We start from the raw sequence: 16,525 nt of genomic DNA, 5'->3' as shown, positions 1-16,525 counted from the left end.
TTTTTTTTTTTTTTTTTTTTTTTTTTTTTTTTTTTGTTTTTATTGCGCATTTACTACATATTTTTATTTTTCGTTTCGTGTCTAATAGAGTCAACATTGAAGGTGTGCACAATGTCATCGAACTTGCTAAGCAATACAAATTACGCATCTTTGTACCGAGTACAATCGGGGCATTCGGTCCAGATAGTCCTCGTAATCCTACACCAAATGTGACGGTATGTGACCGTTAACTTTATTGCATGGAACATTCATTGACAATTCGTTTTTTAGATACAACGGCCTCGTACCATTTATGGCGTTTCCAAAGTTCACGCCGAACTAATTGGCGAGTATTATTATCATAAGTTTGGTTTAGATTTTAGATGTCTACGTTTCCCAGGTGTTATATCTAGCGATCCACCAGGTGGCGGCACCACTGGTAAGTTTAACTTCGCGCTCGACAACGCGCGAAAAAACAACAATAATTAATCGGTTTAAATAAAATTTATTAACAATTTATTATGATTACCTTTCCCCAACCCCTCCTATAAATGCAATCAAATTTCTAATGTCAATCACAGATTATGCGGTAGCCATTTTCCATGAGGCTTTAAGAACCGGTAAATACACTTGTTACCTGAAGCCCAATACACGTCTTCCAATGATGTACATAGAGGATTGCTTAAGGTAATAATTGTTTACATTATTTTACGTTTTAAACAATTTTTTTCATTTTCAATGATATAGAGCTCTCCACGAATTCATGTGCGCCCCAGACGACAAATTGAAACGCCGCGTCTACAATGTGACCGCGATGTCATTCACACCCGAAGAGTTGGTCGAGTGCTTAAGTAAATATATACCAAATTTACATGTCAATTATAAACCAGACAATCGACAACTAATTGCCGATTCATGGCCTCAAGTTTTTGATGATTCTGAGGCACGTCGCGATTGGAATTGGCAGCATAAATATGATTTAAATAATTTAGTTGACTTTATGGTTAAAGATGTTCAAGAAAATTATATTAATGCCGTAAATGGTAGTGATACTCGTGCTACTATTAAAATTTAGCTAAACCCATGTGAATAAAAAAAAAAAAAAATCACACCTAAACAGTCATCTATTAAATTAAGTATTCATACCTCCGTCCTTCAATTAGGTGCGGAAGAAAAGTACTGAAAATATATTTTTAAATCATTTTCATACAACAATTTTTTTTTCTTTCATGAAAATTTACAAAACTGAAAGTTTTTTTTTGCAAATTTTTATAAGAATTTTTCATTATCTTTTAAATTAAATTCCATATGAAATTAGATTCCAAATTTACTTTATCAAATTTTTCAATAAATTTTTGAAAAGTTCTTTCAAATGCTTCTTCAAAACTACACAAAAGGTTTAAATTGCTTATCAACGTTTATTTTAAAATTGGCTTACAAGCATATCTCCGAATAGCAATAACGGCTTTAAAAACTATTCAAAATTCACATCGGACACAGGAAGCTTCCTTATATTTACTTATCGCAAATTTTCATAACTGGAACTGGCTACTTACGAGAAAGTAGCTTAGAATGGCAAGTGCATAAAGTGCGGAAGTTGGATTATGATGAACACATCATATATTTTTCAAATGACATTAATCAATAATATTGACTTTTCAACACACCCTATGTTATGCACAAACATATTTCAATTTTTTAATACAGATAGTTTTTGTTGTTCTATATCAACTTCAATGTTGTATACGGAACACATATATATATATATATATATATATATATATATTTGAAATCATTTTTATTTTTATATGTTCGTTTTAACTAAGTTACGCGACGAGGACTTCACTTCAAAGGACAATTTTTATACGCCGAGGCAATACAATAGTTTGACATTAGTTTTAGCTTAAGTTTAGTGCAGTTCTTTACTATTGATTTAAGAAGTGCGAGCAGCGTAAGTGTCAAGGAGTGGCTCCTTTATATATGATGTCATTGGAAATCAATTCAAGCAGGGCACAAATAATATTAAATAACGTAATCACCAACACGAACGATAGCAAGAGCGGTAGCATCATTAATAATAAAAGTAAAAAGAAAAATCGAAGCCGTGTGCACACGGAGAAGCAAGAAATAGGGAAACCTGCACTAAAAACAAGGGCAGCAGCAAAGAAAAGCAAACGTTCCCAACAGTCGGAAGAATCTGAATATAAAGCTTTCGTTGGCAAAATATTACACACTGTCTCCGAATTAGAACACTATTTGGTCGAAGATCATCAGCAGGATTATAAGCTACGCATGGCATTGGAACATCAAAAAGAACGAGTAAGTGACTTAAGTAGTTCGCTGGCAAACGAAAAGAGACGCAATAAACGTTTAGTGGATCTGATACGCAGCGTAGATTCGGTTACCTCGGAAGAGGAAGAACTTGGAAATGACGATCGAAATTCAAAGAAAGATAGAGCTCTTAAGAACGGACGGAGTGTCGTACAAAGATGGCCTTTAAATACAAGCAATGAAGCATACGAATCCATTAGTCCTCTGTTAATGCATCAAAGGTAATTGTTGGGAACGGCAGACGCCATCCAAATTTTTAAAAAGAAGTTCATTTTGCAACTTCTTAAGCAAGGAGTTCTTTTCGTTCAAACTTGTCCGAGTTTTTCTAATATAGACATCATTTGCATGATTTGGTTCTTCGAGATATTCATTTTCGTTTTAAACTTTTTCACACACTACAGATACGATGAGCTATCGACTTCATATAAACAATGCAGACGTCAGTTGCTGAAAAAGGAGAAACAAGTAGCTATATGCAAATGCGAGAAAGAAAGGTTACAAGCTCAGTGCGACCAACTGATGGATGAATATCGATCTTCGCAGAAACGTTTCGAAGGGCTGTGCTGCCGTTACTTACGTTTACAAAAACGTAAAAACTATGAGGTTGGTTCTCCTTATAGCGTAATAGTCGGTTGAGAACAGAAAAATCATTACAACTTGTACATGATGGAATTCTTATAACCCCTTATTTCTTATTCCAAGATCCAGCAGCTTCGGGAAACTTTAACTCATGCCAGTGATTGCGTAATCGGCGCCCAATTGATGATGGACAAATGCGAAGGAGATGATGCTAAGTACGGTGCCAAAGAATTTAATCAAAATTTACAGCATTTCATTAAGAGTCTGCAGCTTTGTGAATGGACTAAATGCAGTTGCAGCAGTATTGCTAGTCAAGAGAAGTAAATTCTTTATTTCTGTTGCCACTGTATGGTAATAAAATGCAATCATTTTCCTTTAAAGCTTGCCGATTGATGTTCTAACTTAATATTGCTACATATTCTTAAATTTAGAATAGAGTCAAGATTGAATAGCAAAATATTCGCCCCTATCTACATAAAACCTTCTCTCGTGTATCAGGCTCTGCAATTTGTTTTGAATGCGTTAACAGCAAAGCCTGGAAGTCTTCAGGTATATTAGACGACTGCTACTTGCCACTCTTGGCAAGTCAAGTCACGTTTAATTAGTCAATTTTAAAAATTCAACCGATACGATGAACCAACTGAGCTTTTTTGCTGATCATATATAACAACTTAAATTGTAAGAATTTTCGTTAACCCAGACATAAATGGCATATCTCATTAGTTTAGTCTATTCATATTCCATATCCAAAAATCAAAAAAGGATTACGATTAGCCTATTAAGCCAGGAAGGTGAGCAAAGATTTTATGCGAGTGCGACCATAATCAAAGGCAGTCTGATCTTAGCGAAAAACGAAAACGTAACGCTTCTGCTGTTATTTACTTAAAAAGAAAATTTGCACGCACACACAATTTAACAAGGATTTGCTACGAATTTTTATCTATGCTTTCGATAATAGTTACGGACCACGTGTACTTAATTTGTAAAGTGTCGAATGGCGAATTGAAGTCGTAACATTCGGACAGACAAATAGGATATCAGGATCAGGAGATTATAAGATTCCACATGTGCATAAAGGGTTGTTTACGATGTTAATTTTGAATAGATAATGATTATATCTCGCGTGATTGAACAGCAGCCTGTTAATAAGATAAATAATGTCACGCCTGAGTCCGCAATTGGTAAACCAAGGCACTTTATTTATTTGTGAAAATAAAGAGTATAACTGGCTACCATAAGGTGAATTATTCCGTCGTTGTTGTGAAGAAAGAACTGAATGCTTTTTGTCGATTGTCCTCAAATCTTCAGGAATCACAGCACGGCTCACATCTCAAATGAGATGTGAGATGGTCTGGGAGAAGCAATTTTATCTGCAATATTGTTCCCAATAATGCCCATGTGACTGGGCACCCAGAGGAAGTGAAAACAAAATGTATCAGATATGAGGCTATAAAGTAAGGATCTGATTTCTAGTAAGGCGAGTTTTACCTGAGGGAAATGATTGTAAAGCGGATAACACAGATTTACTGTCTGACAGTAAAGGAAGACATTCACCCGAAAATAAAAGTGTTATACGAATGATTTGACAAATAGGTTACTATATTAATATCTAGAAACCAAGCGCCGCTTCGTACAACATCTGTCTTCGGTCCATCAATAAAGATGAGTGAAAAATGTTTCCATTTGGTATTGACCAACTTCGAGTAGTTCGGTGGTGCCGGAGTAACTATGGATTTTCTCACTGGTAAGAACTTAATTACTGTTCGAAAGTATTGAGAACCAAGAAGAATTTTGAACAAGGTATGTACACCACTTCTTAAAATGTTGAAGTTATTAGTTTTGTCAGCAAATATTTTAAAGAAGGAAGAAGAAGAAAGGTAAGGCCACATGACTTTTCAAAGATACAATTTAATTAGATAAAAAATTGGCGAGTAAACGAAATCTTTCCTATAGAGTTATAACATTTTCCATCTGTTCCCAGCTTAGCGCATGTGTAGAATTCGTGCCACTAAGAGCTAGACGAAGGGATTTTCATTGGATAAAAAAAAAAAAAAAATGTATAATTAATTTATAGTGAGGGTTGCCTAATAGTGATATATTTTCAAAACCGGGATATAATTCATATTTAAAATGTATATGGGAAAGATTCAGTACACTATTGTAATGACAAGTATTGTGACAATTTTAAACTGAATATTAATAAAAATGTCAATATTTCGTTTTTTCATAAAAGCATTTGGCCTTAAGGATTGCCTTAAGGATTCCCTTGACAAAAGAATCTAATCTTATCATATTTTTTGTATTTAGAGATTAAATATTCACCTGCCCGAACTATACAGCGAGATCTGGTTTATAATAAGTGTGTCCCGTTAGGAAGTGATAAAAGATTTTTCATTTCTCAAGAGTTGAACAATTTGTCCAAAGTCCAAAGTTAGGAAGACTTTGTCTACAAACCCATTCACTTTTAGCTCGGGCAGTAATTTGAAATTCTTCGTCCCATGCTTCGTGGAATGAGTTTTTGCTAATTCTTAGCGCTTCTTTGGCTAAAAGCTCTACTTTTTCATTGAATGAGTCCAAAGTGCCTCGTTACTCAAACCAGATGGTATTCTGAACGTATGACTGAGGAAAATTCAATAAACCCTCGTTCCTTTTTTGACATAAATTGGTGCACTGTGCTTGGATTGCATATACAAATGCATAACTAATTTTTAATTATTTCACAAAAGTCGTATAGCGCTTTTCTGCCAGTTTTAATTCTATTGACAGTTTGCGACTGTATGGAACAACGGCCACATCTAATCCATTTGCACTTACAGGCATTAATGGCATGTATTTTAAAAGAGTTTTTGACACGGGGAAGGTAACCACTTAGGAGTTTTCGTTAAATAGCTGAAAATATAAGCGCAAAGTTTAACTTTCATATGTGATTGCCCCATAGATTATTCGGGCTATTGTTGAAGCAGAATTTCGTTTATTGTGCACTACAGCGGGCAAAAGAGCCAAGAAAATGTTTAGTCTTAATGCATTCAATTTTGTGAGAAGCCTACCTTCTCGTATGTATTTGGAGAAGACCGGAGTAAGTACGGGCCAAACTGCTTACCTTGAAAGGTTTGAATTTGCCTATCAACTTGATCCTGGCAATTGCAAGTAATTGAACAAACAAGTCCTATTTTAGACCGATCTAAAAGTTTATACCATAAGCGAATCTTACCCGAAAACCGAGGTCATCATAAGCATTTGTCATTAGTTTTATTGTACGGACATTAATTATCGTTTGAATCGCTAATTAAGTTTCAGGTTTTATAATTGTCAGAGAATGTTAGCTTTGTATTTGCCCTTCTTTCAAAAAATTTTACGGAATTATACGTGCTTTGAGGCACGTTAGCAAATTACGTTTACGCATTGTCTTACTTGAACTCGTAACAAAACAGAAAGTTTGAGCTTTGCTTATATTCAGTGTAAGTACTTATATTCAGTAAGAGTTCGCATTATTCCCTATAAAACGTATTAACAACCGGTCGGCGGAGACAATTGAGAAGCCATCAGCATACTGATTCTCAGCAGTGTATAAATTAAAGAGACTTAGGCTGACACAGCAACTTTATGCCAAACAATCATTGATCTCCCAGATCCCATCAGAGTACATCCGGAAAGAAATTTAAAAGTTCACAAACGAAGAGTTTGACCTTGTTGCTTATATCTAAAGATAGCATAAGTAGGTTTTCCTTTAATTTCTTTTCCGTGACACCAAAGAGCAATAATTTTTTCAGACATACGTATGTTTGAGGATTTATTTTCCTGATTTGGAATTATTTGGTTGTTATTAAAAAAGTTGTGCCACAATTATAGAAGTGAGGAAGATTGAACTTGAACCAAAATGGATGATTACGATGAATATGATATTGATCTTCACTGTTTTATTACGAAACCAGCATTTGTTAAGGGCAATTTGTGGTGTTATGAGACTCTGAGGAAAAACAGCTTTTATCATATCCAATTTAATTACGTCATATTCTGGCGCTGCGGGCTTTTTATTGTTTATAATACTTGAAAGTCCTTTGAGCGGGGAATTCTCTAATAGGCATGTCAATATGAATAAATGGAATAGCTAGAAATTTGGATGTGCATTTTTGTTGCCTGAGTGCCAAAGGTGATTTTTCGAAGATTCCCTAGACGATGTTCATTTTAAATCTTCAATAGGCTCTGCATTTTCCTTTTCTAAAAACATTCTAATATTAGTTTCTAATCCTATTGAACGAATTGTAATTCTTTGGATAAGTATAGTAATTTAAGGTTTTTTTGTTTTAACTCGGAATCTGCGAAAAACTTTGGGAACAACTTTATGAAACTTTTGAATGGAAATAAATGTATATGTATGTTTGTTTTACTTTACTATGTCAACAATAGCGGCTTTTATGCAATACGCTACAATGGTTGCCTTTCGAAAATCGTTGTTATGCACATATGTATGTATGTTTGTGCATATCGTATTATGGTATACAATATGTACTGTTTTTAAAGCAGACGAGAAAGAAAAATCACGTCAAAAATAAGATTCATTCCAATGAGCAGCAGCTAACCCATTCCAAACAAAGTGCTTGATAATCATTAGGTTTTAAAATTTTGAAAAGACATTTTCAACTGCGTATATCTTAATTAAAAGTAAATTGTATTCTAAAAAAATAATGATACGTTAAAGCGACACCGATAATATCATCCTCGTATAATAAAATATTGCTTTATTGCTTTAATTTAATTTGAAATATTGATCAAAAAAATTAACAGTTGTTTTTTAATTTCATCAAACTGTTAAAGTATCAAAATTTTACGAAAATATGGAAGAACCGAAAACATGTGAAATAAAAAGTACTTGGGATCGCAGTAGGAGAGCGATAATAATAATATAATAAAATAAATGAAAAAAAAAAACCAAAAAGTATTGCTCGTTAGGAAATTATATTTAAGGGTTTACCGTTAATTCATTTTATGTTTATATTAAATGATAGAAAACAAATATGAAATATTCTCCGATTTTTCGCTTGTGCGGCGAAAACAATTTGTATATTGCTACGTCTTCCTATGAACATATGTTTTCGTGGCGAATGAAAGAGAAGCGAAGATAAAGAACAAAATGTGTAAATGATGAACCTTATAAAGAAGTAAACAATGCAAATATAATTTTTTTAGTGAACGATTATAAGGTTCCAAGTGTCCTACGCTTCATTTAATCGTTTTAATCTTTAAAAGAAATGGGTGGATTGTGTTCTTGTTGTAGCAATAATGCGGACGAGACTAATTTGATGCCTTCGCCGGTAATTTAAATGAATATGTCTACAAGGAATAATAACAATAGCGTTTTGCATATGGGTCTTCATAGGAAACTCGAAGACGGCAACAACTTGAGGCAGCCGAGAGACGTCGTTTTGAGAACGAACATCGCGGCGTTAAAGATCTGGAACGTGTTAAGCAGCAACAATTGCGTAGTGAAGCGAAACAACGACGTCTAGAAGAAGCCGAACGTGCGGCTAATTCGGGACCACCGACATTAAAAGTTTGTCCTCTGATCTACACGCATCTATGTATACCAATTGAATTTTAATCATTTTATATTTTTTTCTATTCAACAGTGGCAAAGCAATTAGATTTGTTCAAAGCACATATCAACAAAAAATGATGTTTATCCACAAATCTTAATTCGTTGAGATAAAAAAAAAATACTTTGATATTATATTCGCTTATATGTGAAGCCTAATTTATTTATACGCAAGTAGTTGGAAAAAAACAAATTCATTTATTTTTTTATATATTTACAATTGCGGTAACGCAACAACTGCCTTACACAGTGAAGCGTATATGTAAAATGATGTCATGTAAAGTATAAGCTTTTTTACATGTCTTTATAAAACAAATCGATACCAAAAACTCAAACAAAGAATTCAATTTTCGTAATAAAAATGGATAAAAGTATTAAATATTGTTACCAATAAATTAGCTGCATACAGAAAATGTAAATTAATTAGTTGTTCAAGTTTTCTTAAGTAAAAATACTTTTCAATAAAAAAAAACTTAACACTCCACTTTTATTATATATTAATGATCAGAGAGAAACAGCGATCAGAAAAAAAATATCAATTTAAAGTCCGAGAATTCGTTCGATGTAGAATTTCTGATAGTACGAATTATAAAATCTTTACTTAACTTTTTTTCCCAAATAAAAATTAAACTTATAATTCTCCTATTCCATAAGTCTATAAGGAAACGCAAGAAACCGGTGAAAAGTCTGAGAAATGTGGGCGATATCCCAAACCAACATTACCAAGCACAATATAGTGAAACGGAATAAAGTGAAAGCGACAGAGAAGCAATTAAGTAATGTCTCCGAAAAGCCATGTGGTTGGCAATGTTATGCCAATAATATTTACCAAAAAAAAAAAAGTTTAAATGATCGATCCCACTTTATTGTCACCAATAATTTACATAGATTGCTACTGAGAATCAATGGAAACCTTATTTTATGAAATCGTTCATCGCTGCAATGTAAATAAATTCTAGGAAATTTCCAATTTTTCCAATAGGTCTCTGCTAAATCGGGAAGTGCCTTTGCCAACTGAGCATACACTGTAGCTACGACTAACGAAAATTCCTCCGCATGGGCTCATACTGCTCGTAACTTTAAAATAATTTAATTTTAGTACCGTGACGGTAGGTAATCGTGAAAGTTAATCAGCGCTATTGCTACATGTACGAAAAAGTTAGCAAACATTCACTAATTTTGTCCCTATGTCCCCCCTTAGGACAAGTAAGTAGATAATTATAAATTTATTAAAATATTTTATGATGAACATTGATCCGTAATAGTAATTTGTCAGAACAATGCCTTCAGCAAATGTGAATCATGTAGGTGTATGCTTTGAATCACATCCCATTAAAGTGTTTTCATTAAAAGTAAGCTTCATGTGGCACCGTAACTGTAGCATTCTTATATGATTAGACTAGCTGAAACATAAAAAGATCTCTAGCAAAAATAATTTCTTCTTGCCAAATTTGGACCATGTCAGTTCACGTCTAGCGCTCTCTCTCATACAAGAGCTTTAATGAGACGGATGCCTTTGCAAGGAAGAAAGTTATTACATCACGTTTGGTTTTTTATCACGAAAATAAATGAATATTCGTAATATGCGAAGTGACGAACATCATGCGATGTGAGTTACTTAATTCAGCTTTGCCCGACAGTAATATTTTTAATATCGTTTTTATTTAAATTTTAGTGCATTATGAATTTACGTTTATAAAAATAACGACAAGAATAAAAGCTTATCATTTCTTTTTTTATGTTTTAAAGCATACATTAATTTTTAGTAATTAAACTTTTCGTTCGAAAGAAATTTTAAGTAGTTTTTACTGTAGTCGGTACTTTAGGTAAACCGAATTCATCAGTTTCTATGGAGTTCTAGGTATAGAGAAAAAAAGAACAATTCATATGTATCTAATATTATAATAAATATAAAAAATAACTTTTATATACAAACCTTATTGCCCGATATAATACTATCGGCTCCCGGTTCCCTATCGGGTGCTGCCGGAGCTTTAACCACATCATCTAAATAGCTGGTATCATCATCTAAAGCGATTTCATCGCCTAGGGCTTCCAATTCAGCAGCTAATTCATCATCATCGACTTCAGGCATACCGTAAGTCCGACCTAAAGCATCTTGAACTTCTTCGGCCTGCTCCAACATGTCGGCCATATCATCTTGTATATCTTCAATTTGGTCAATATCAATTTTCTTGAATTCTTTTTGCATTTGTTTTACACCATCTTTCATAGCTGCCACGGTTATTTGAGTATCTTTCATAGATTGCGCAGCATAATTCGCTTGTTCCATGTTAAAGGATTGATTACGCAAAGATTCGGCTTGTTGCTCATAACTTGCAGGAGAAAACACATAAAGAAAATTGAAATTATTAAACATTTTGAAAACAAAACCGAAATTACATTAGACTTGAATCCTGCCTTTTTGTCATCCATTTAGTTGCGCTGTCATTTAAGGAACACATTTCGAATCTAAAGGGACCATATACAATCAAAAATGCATTCGAGGGGATAAAGTATTACGTACCATGAGATATGAGTCGGTATTCACACACACCTGCAGCTTGATATATAAGCTATTATTATAATGTAACTCCAAGCTGGAGATAATACTAGGACGAAAGAACAAAGCACATCAGGTTTTTACTTTTTCGAACTTCTCTCTTCATTCGTTAGACTTTTTGTGCCCGCAATAAACAACAAAAGCACATTTCAACAAGCCGTACGGGCAATAGAGTATTACCAAAAATAATAATAATAGTGATAACAACAAAATTATTTTCGACTCTGGCCATAACTATTATATCCACCACTTTTATCATAAAACATAACGACAAAAAAAATAAGATTTTGAGACAGTATAAGATTAGATGGACGTAGCCGATTTGTGTGTTTTTCGTATTGCAAAGTCAGCTATATCATTTAAATAGAATATTTCACACTGAATTTGTTGCAGCTTATAAGTAACCAGCCGAAAAATCCTTTTCGTTGGTAAGTATAATAAAACTAATTATAACAGTGAAAGTCATAATAACATCTTAGCGCACGGCAGGTTTTGAAAAACTAGATTTGAAGCAGTACTGACTTTAAGGAGTGTGAGGATAAGCATTATTTGATATTGGAAAAAAGGCTTAAAATACGTGTCTTTACTTCATTTCTAGTTCTTTTTTTGTCTTTGCTTAAAAAGATACAGAAATAATCAGCGGTATTTAGCGGATCAGTTAGTTTAGAAATTAGACCATTTTCAATAAACTAATATGCCGCGTACCACTAGTACCTTAAATAATGAAATATATACTCACGCCTTTTTCTGCTTTAAAATTCTTAAAGCCTTCTGCTTTACAGAATTTTTTGCCGGACCATCACGCATTTTAGACATTTGTTCACGGTATTTACGCAATTCATTTTCCAATTTATTTATTTTCTCTTCTATAGCTCCAGCTCGTTCATCCACCTGCCATTATTAATGAGTACCAAAGTATTTCAAAAATATTGATCAAGTTTCGCTATAACAATATTGCTTACTCCTTTAATACAATCGCCGAGGCTAGGACCAGGTTCCTTGGGTTTACTGCGACCAAATAAACGATTCATATTATTATTGATTATTAAAAATTATAACTAACTTCGGTTTGGTAATTTTTATTTGGTAAAAACAGAAAATTAAACAAAATTATTCACTTTTGTTTAAATATATATTTCTTTCTTTCTTTTTGATAGATGAGTAATCCTGTAATTATTTTGGCATTTGGCAATGTTTTGTAAAAATTACGATAATAATTAAAAAAATGGCAATGATGTCATGGATATCACAGCTGTTTTATTGAACTTCATGATCTTACCGTAAAGCTGCTGACTTGTATTTACGATATTTATTATAATATAACTTGTGAAGAACATTTGCATTTATTTGACAATTCAGTTAAAGCCCGTGACATTTACATTTACTAACTACTATTTGAAGAGAAGTGTTTGTGCGAAAAAAAGTGAGAATAAATGGGAAAATTTTAATTTAATTAAAACAAAGTAAATGAATTAATCAAAATGATAAAGTAAAATAACTATTCATCACTTGATTTGTATTTATACGGGAATAAAATGTAATGAAATTAGAATTAATTAATAATTCGATTCATTTTTTGTAAATTGCCAAAATATACAAACCTATTTGTTATCTGTTTATAAGAATAATATATGCTTATACAAATTTTCACCTATCGAAGTTGTTTAATCAATCAACTGCGTCTTAATACCTTTTAATGCAATGGGTGGTGTGTGGTGCCGTAACATACGTCATCCAAATGTTTATAATGATAATAGTGAAATGCTTGAGATAGTTTAAATATTGTCAAAACGCATACATACATACATAATAACAAGGAAATCAAGTGAACCGGAAAACCAAAATACTTTTAAACTATCACTATTTACTATCTTCAACATGGATAGTTCTATGTTTTTGGCCGCTTTACATGGCGATACGGCTTTATATGCAAATTTTCCCGATGCAGATGGCACCGAAATCTCTGCTGCTACTCCAACTGATTCCAAAATTACCTCTGCAATGAAAGAAGTAACTTTAACACCGTTAAACACTATAACCTCAACTGTAAAAGCTTTAATGAGTACAACAACAACAATAGCTACCAGTACTATAGAACCGGAACATGACACAACGATTTCAATGAACAATTTCTATCCAGCATTAGTACAATGCTTTGGCATCATTATCTGCGGGTAAGTGTTATTCAAATGTGCATATCATGCAGCATGTTCTTTGCCCTTGTTGTTTTTCTATTACGATCACAACATAACAGCCGATTTTCAAATAGTTTTTTTATTATTTTTTATTTCTACTTAATTGTTTCACTCTCGATACATGGTATAAACGATTGTTTTCCCAACGACACGTTTTATTTAATCATTATGAAAATTTTCTTAATAATACATTACATCTCTGTCTATTGAAATTAATCGCAAATTGAAAATTGCAACAATTTCCGAGTTGTTCGCGTTTCAACTACAACTATAAGTTTTTTTAAGTTTGAATCTAAACACAACCTATACACAAGAGATTTTAGATTGTAATTTAGTAAAAATTACATTTGAGGATTGATGCACACATACATATACACACGCACACATACATCCTTTAGCAAGAGTGCGACGTAATATTATAATATTATTTCGTGCTGAATGCAATTAATAATAATAATAATAACTGCCGTCTAACGCTTTGATTTTCAAGACAAGCGCTAACTGTAATTAATACACATTTTAAAATGCTTTACGGTAATTTGTGAGTTGCGTTAAAATCAGCCAGAAATAAACGTTAGAGATTCGAAAAACTAAGCTTATTTTAGCGTTTACATGGTTTTAACGATCTAAAAAATTTAAGTTTAATACCCAAAAAGCTTGCAATCGTTCTAGCGCGGTTAAGGCAGCGTTTGAAATTGAATTTTAAAAACTACTTAGGCCCGATGCGCGTTAAATACATCCGTAAAGCGTTTTAGTAATTAAAAAATAAAGTGTTTAAGAAGATGGAGCATATCCCCTCTAGTGTATTAAATATGCACATGATTTTCGTTCTTATTCAGTTTTTTTAAATGTATTTATCGCATAACAGCAGAATTGAATGTATATATATTCTTGAGAGGGTTGATCTATTTAGCCGATTTACCGTACTTTTCGGCTTATAAGACCGCACCTTTTTACATAGAAAATAGACTCAAATTTTGGGTGCGTGTTACAGTCGGAAGGTAACATTAATATATTTTTCCAATATATTTGATATACGTGAGGTACGGCAAAAATAGAAAGTAATATGAACGGTTACATTGACTAGTGGAGTGGAGTGATTGTACAGAGAGTGAAGATGAACTGAATATTGCTAGTACGACATATGTTAAAAATAAATAAATATTTTGATCTGCAAGTAACATTAAAATATATTTTTCTAAATATATTGTCTTATAAATTTTTAATGCGTCGTAAAACCCGAAAAGTACGGTTTAGACCGCCGTCGACCTGTTTTCTGTTGTTTGAATTCCTCTCTTTCGTGTGTTGCTAATAATACGATCCAAAGTGTTATAAGCATATTTAGTGGAGCGTATAATGGTTCGGTGGAGAATCTTATTCAAATACCAAATCGCATATTCACAATAAGGGAGAAAACTTATTACTTAGTTATTGAGGTGAAAGTCAGTCAAGATTTTGTCTAACATAAAAAACATAAGTTTATTCATTTCTTTTTGCTTTTTTTTTTTTTTTTTTGGAAAGCCCCTTCAGTCTTAGTTTGTTACTGGAAGAGCAATTGAGAAATAATATGAATCAACTCGATTTCTAAACTGATGTTAACATTCATTTTAAAATTCATTAACAACAATTTTCTTGATTCTATAAACTAGTGAATACAAGCTTACTGACTATAAACTTTAAGATAAAAAAAAAAAAATTAACTTGAATGTCTTTTGAGTTTGAGATATATTTTCATTCGGTTCTTTTGGCTTTTTGATTATTCACAAAATTCGAAAGTAAATCAAGAAATGCTGCGTTACTGTGAGGATTTTTAAAGAAGAATTTCGCTAACGATACATTTTTCATTGTTACATTCCGGTCATTCATCATAGAAAAAAACCGATCTTTGCAACATTCAGTTTTTTATTTATAATATAACTTTTGCTGTTCTGAAAGTTACAACAACAATGATCATCAGCCTGCCGAACGGACACAGATCAATTAATCTATCCTGCATTTGACACCTTCAAGTTAAATGTGTATTATAAGTTTTCTTATGTCAACAATTAAGAATTCCAAACGAAATTATCGAACACACAGTCAGCTTTGATTTTCACTTTCAGTGTTAATGTCTACGACGAAATTCCTATATTTGTAACGTGAGTTTCAAAACCGGAACACGAAATCGAAATTTAACGTCATTCTAGATTTTCCTAACTTCATAAAATAAATGAATAAATATTCGATGTTACTAGAAACAAGTTTGGAATTTCCAATATATGAATAACGAAAAGCCGTAGGAAAAAATGCCTTAAAAAATAATTCTATTTGACATTTTAATATTTGCATGTGATTTTTTATATTATGTATTCGACTCTTTAATAGCAACGTTGAAACTTTAATAGCAACGACGAAACTTTACACTCAAATGCCGTAACAGTAGATAAAGAAGGATAGAAAAAACTTATATAAAAAGATTTACATGAGTCATGAAATACCACTGAAAGTTTAATTTAGACTTTCTTTCGTTGTCTTTTAAGGTTAAACAGAGAGGGCCTTTCATTCTCTTATTAGTTCCTAATTTTGGGCATATATTCAGCATGGTTTTGCTCTATGTAAGGCATTTCAAATGTTTAGTTCAATTTTTGGCGAATTTAAGCTTCGCGACAACGATCTAAACTCCCCATGAAGGCTCTAATAAGAAAGCACAAATCTAGTTTACTTCGATCCTTCGACGATGAATATCCAAGGAAGCAAGGAAAGGACAAAAGTCTTATATCTCGCGTTTTACGTCAACTTTTAAATATGCGCGCCTAATTCGACGGTGCGTGATGACACGCGGATATCCATCACTTAAGGTATTTTGCTACTCTTGGAATTGCAGAACGAGAGAATTGATATGTGTCATTTCAATGCCCTAGGAACCTTATGTAATACCTTAATATGTAATATATTATCCATAAAATTCTCCGAAGGGTCAATTTTCAATTGTCCTGGCTCGGTCGCACTTCAACGCAGGCATTCTGCAATCAAATACGCTACATAAGATGGCCCGTAAGTAGACACTTGATCTTCGTGGTTTCAATAGGTGGAATTTTAAAAATTTTGTATAATTGATTTTGGTTCGATCTAATCAGCTATTGAAGAATCCTGTAAATTATACATATTTTCTTATCAGATTTTTATCATATTAGGCAAAATCCGGTTTACTTGTGCGTTCCATAAAATTTCCGTATCAATAAAATGTGGAATCGCGGTTAATGAGGAGAGCACTGTTCTCAGGAATTATGCATTTTTAGACATAAT

The 16,525-nt window shown here is 32.8% G+C and overlaps 5 protein-coding genes across 5 annotated transcripts in view; 4 read left to right on the top strand and 1 right to left on the bottom strand.

Annotated features, from left to right (window-relative positions):
* Positions 1-1,198, top strand: part of LOC119631323 (L-threonine 3-dehydrogenase, mitochondrial) — a 4,956-nt gene extending 3,758 nt beyond the window's left edge. Inside the window, exons 3-6 of the mRNA XM_038023430.1 lie at positions 89-215; positions 271-418; positions 561-666; positions 727-1,198. Of these exons, the coding sequence (XP_037879358.1) occupies positions 89-215; positions 271-418; positions 561-666; positions 727-1,054 (709 nt within the window). The 3' untranslated portion in view covers positions 1,055-1,198. The remainder of the gene's footprint in view (positions 1-88; positions 216-270; positions 419-560; positions 667-726) is intronic.
* Positions 1,199-1,962: 764 nt separating this feature from the next.
* LOC119632494 lies at positions 1,963-3,213 on the top strand. Its single transcript, XM_038025415.1, has 3 exons — positions 1,963-2,531; positions 2,712-2,913; positions 3,013-3,213. The coding sequence occupies exons 1-3, from the start codon at positions 1,963-1,965 to the stop codon at positions 3,211-3,213; spliced, it is 972 nt and encodes a 323-aa protein (XP_037881343.1).
* A 4,691-nt stretch (positions 3,214-7,904) lies between these two features.
* Positions 7,905-8,887, top strand: LOC119631988 (small VCP/p97-interacting protein). Its single transcript, XM_038024648.1, has 3 exons — positions 7,905-8,201; positions 8,267-8,440; positions 8,517-8,887. Exons 1-3 carry the CDS (start codon positions 8,139-8,141, stop codon positions 8,529-8,531), a joined length of 252 nt encoding a protein of 83 aa, XP_037880576.1. The 5' UTR covers positions 7,905-8,138; the 3' UTR covers positions 8,532-8,887.
* Positions 8,888-10,215: 1,328 nt separating this feature from the next.
* LOC119645201 (charged multivesicular body protein 5) lies at positions 10,216-12,076 on the bottom strand. Its single transcript, XM_038045215.1, has 4 exons — positions 12,008-12,076; positions 11,785-11,936; positions 10,419-10,818; positions 10,216-10,339 (listed from the first exon to the last, which is right to left on the bottom strand). Exons 1-4 carry the CDS (start codon positions 12,074-12,076, stop codon positions 10,277-10,279), a joined length of 684 nt encoding a protein of 227 aa, XP_037901143.1. The 3' UTR covers positions 10,216-10,276.
* Positions 12,077-12,366: 290 nt separating this feature from the next.
* The window catches only part of LOC119645200 (integral membrane protein GPR155), a 28,919-nt gene continuing 24,760 nt past the window's right edge, over positions 12,367-16,525 (top strand). Inside the window, exon 1 of the mRNA XM_038045214.1 lies at positions 12,367-13,219. Within this exon, the coding sequence (XP_037901142.1) occupies positions 12,924-13,219 (296 nt within the window). The 5' untranslated portion in view covers positions 12,367-12,923. The remainder of the gene's footprint in view (positions 13,220-16,525) is intronic.

The sequence above is a fragment of the Glossina fuscipes genome, unplaced genomic scaffold (genome assembly GCF_014805625.2).
Source record: "Glossina fuscipes isolate IAEA_lab_2018 unplaced genomic scaffold, Yale_Gfus_2 1, whole genome shotgun sequence".
In the NCBI taxonomy this organism is placed as follows: Eukaryota; Metazoa; Arthropoda; class Insecta; order Diptera; family Glossinidae; genus Glossina; species Glossina fuscipes.
This window is presented reverse-complemented; position numbering and strand designations above follow the sequence as displayed.

What these genes read in the sequence shown, in the direction of transcription:
- LOC119632494 (XM_038025415.1), top strand. Translation starts at nt 1,963, where the DNA reads ATGTCATTGGAAATCAATTCAAGCAGGGCACAAATAATATTAAATAAC. An exon ending in CCTCTGTTAATGCATCAAAG is followed by an intron (nt 2,532 to 2,711) that starts GTAATTGTTGGG and finishes CACACACTACAG; the next exon opens with ATACGATGAGCTATCGACTT. An exon ending in AAAAACGTAAAAACTATGAG is followed by an intron (nt 2,914 to 3,012) that starts GTTGGTTCTCCT and finishes TCTTATTCCAAG; the next exon opens with ATCCAGCAGCTTCGGGAAAC.
- LOC119631988 (XM_038024648.1), top strand. Translation starts at nt 8,139, where the DNA reads ATGGGTGGATTGTGTTCTTGTTGTAGCAATAATGCGGACGAGACTAAT. An exon ending in CTAATTTGATGCCTTCGCCG is followed by an intron (nt 8,202 to 8,266) that starts GTAATTTAAATG and finishes GGGTCTTCATAG; the next exon opens with GAAACTCGAAGACGGCAACA.
- LOC119645201 (XM_038045215.1), bottom strand. Translation starts at nt 12,076, where the DNA reads ATGAATCGTTTATTTGGTCGCAGTAAACCCAAGGAACCTGGTCCTAGC. An exon ending in TCGGCGATTGTATTAAAGGA is followed by an intron (nt 11,937 to 12,007) that starts GTAAGCAATATT and finishes TAATAATGGCAG; the next exon opens with GTGGATGAACGAGCTGGAGC. An exon ending in GTATTATATCGGGCAATAAG is followed by an intron (nt 10,340 to 10,418) that starts GTTTGTATATAA and finishes CTCTATACCTAG; the next exon opens with AACTCCATAGAAACTGATGA.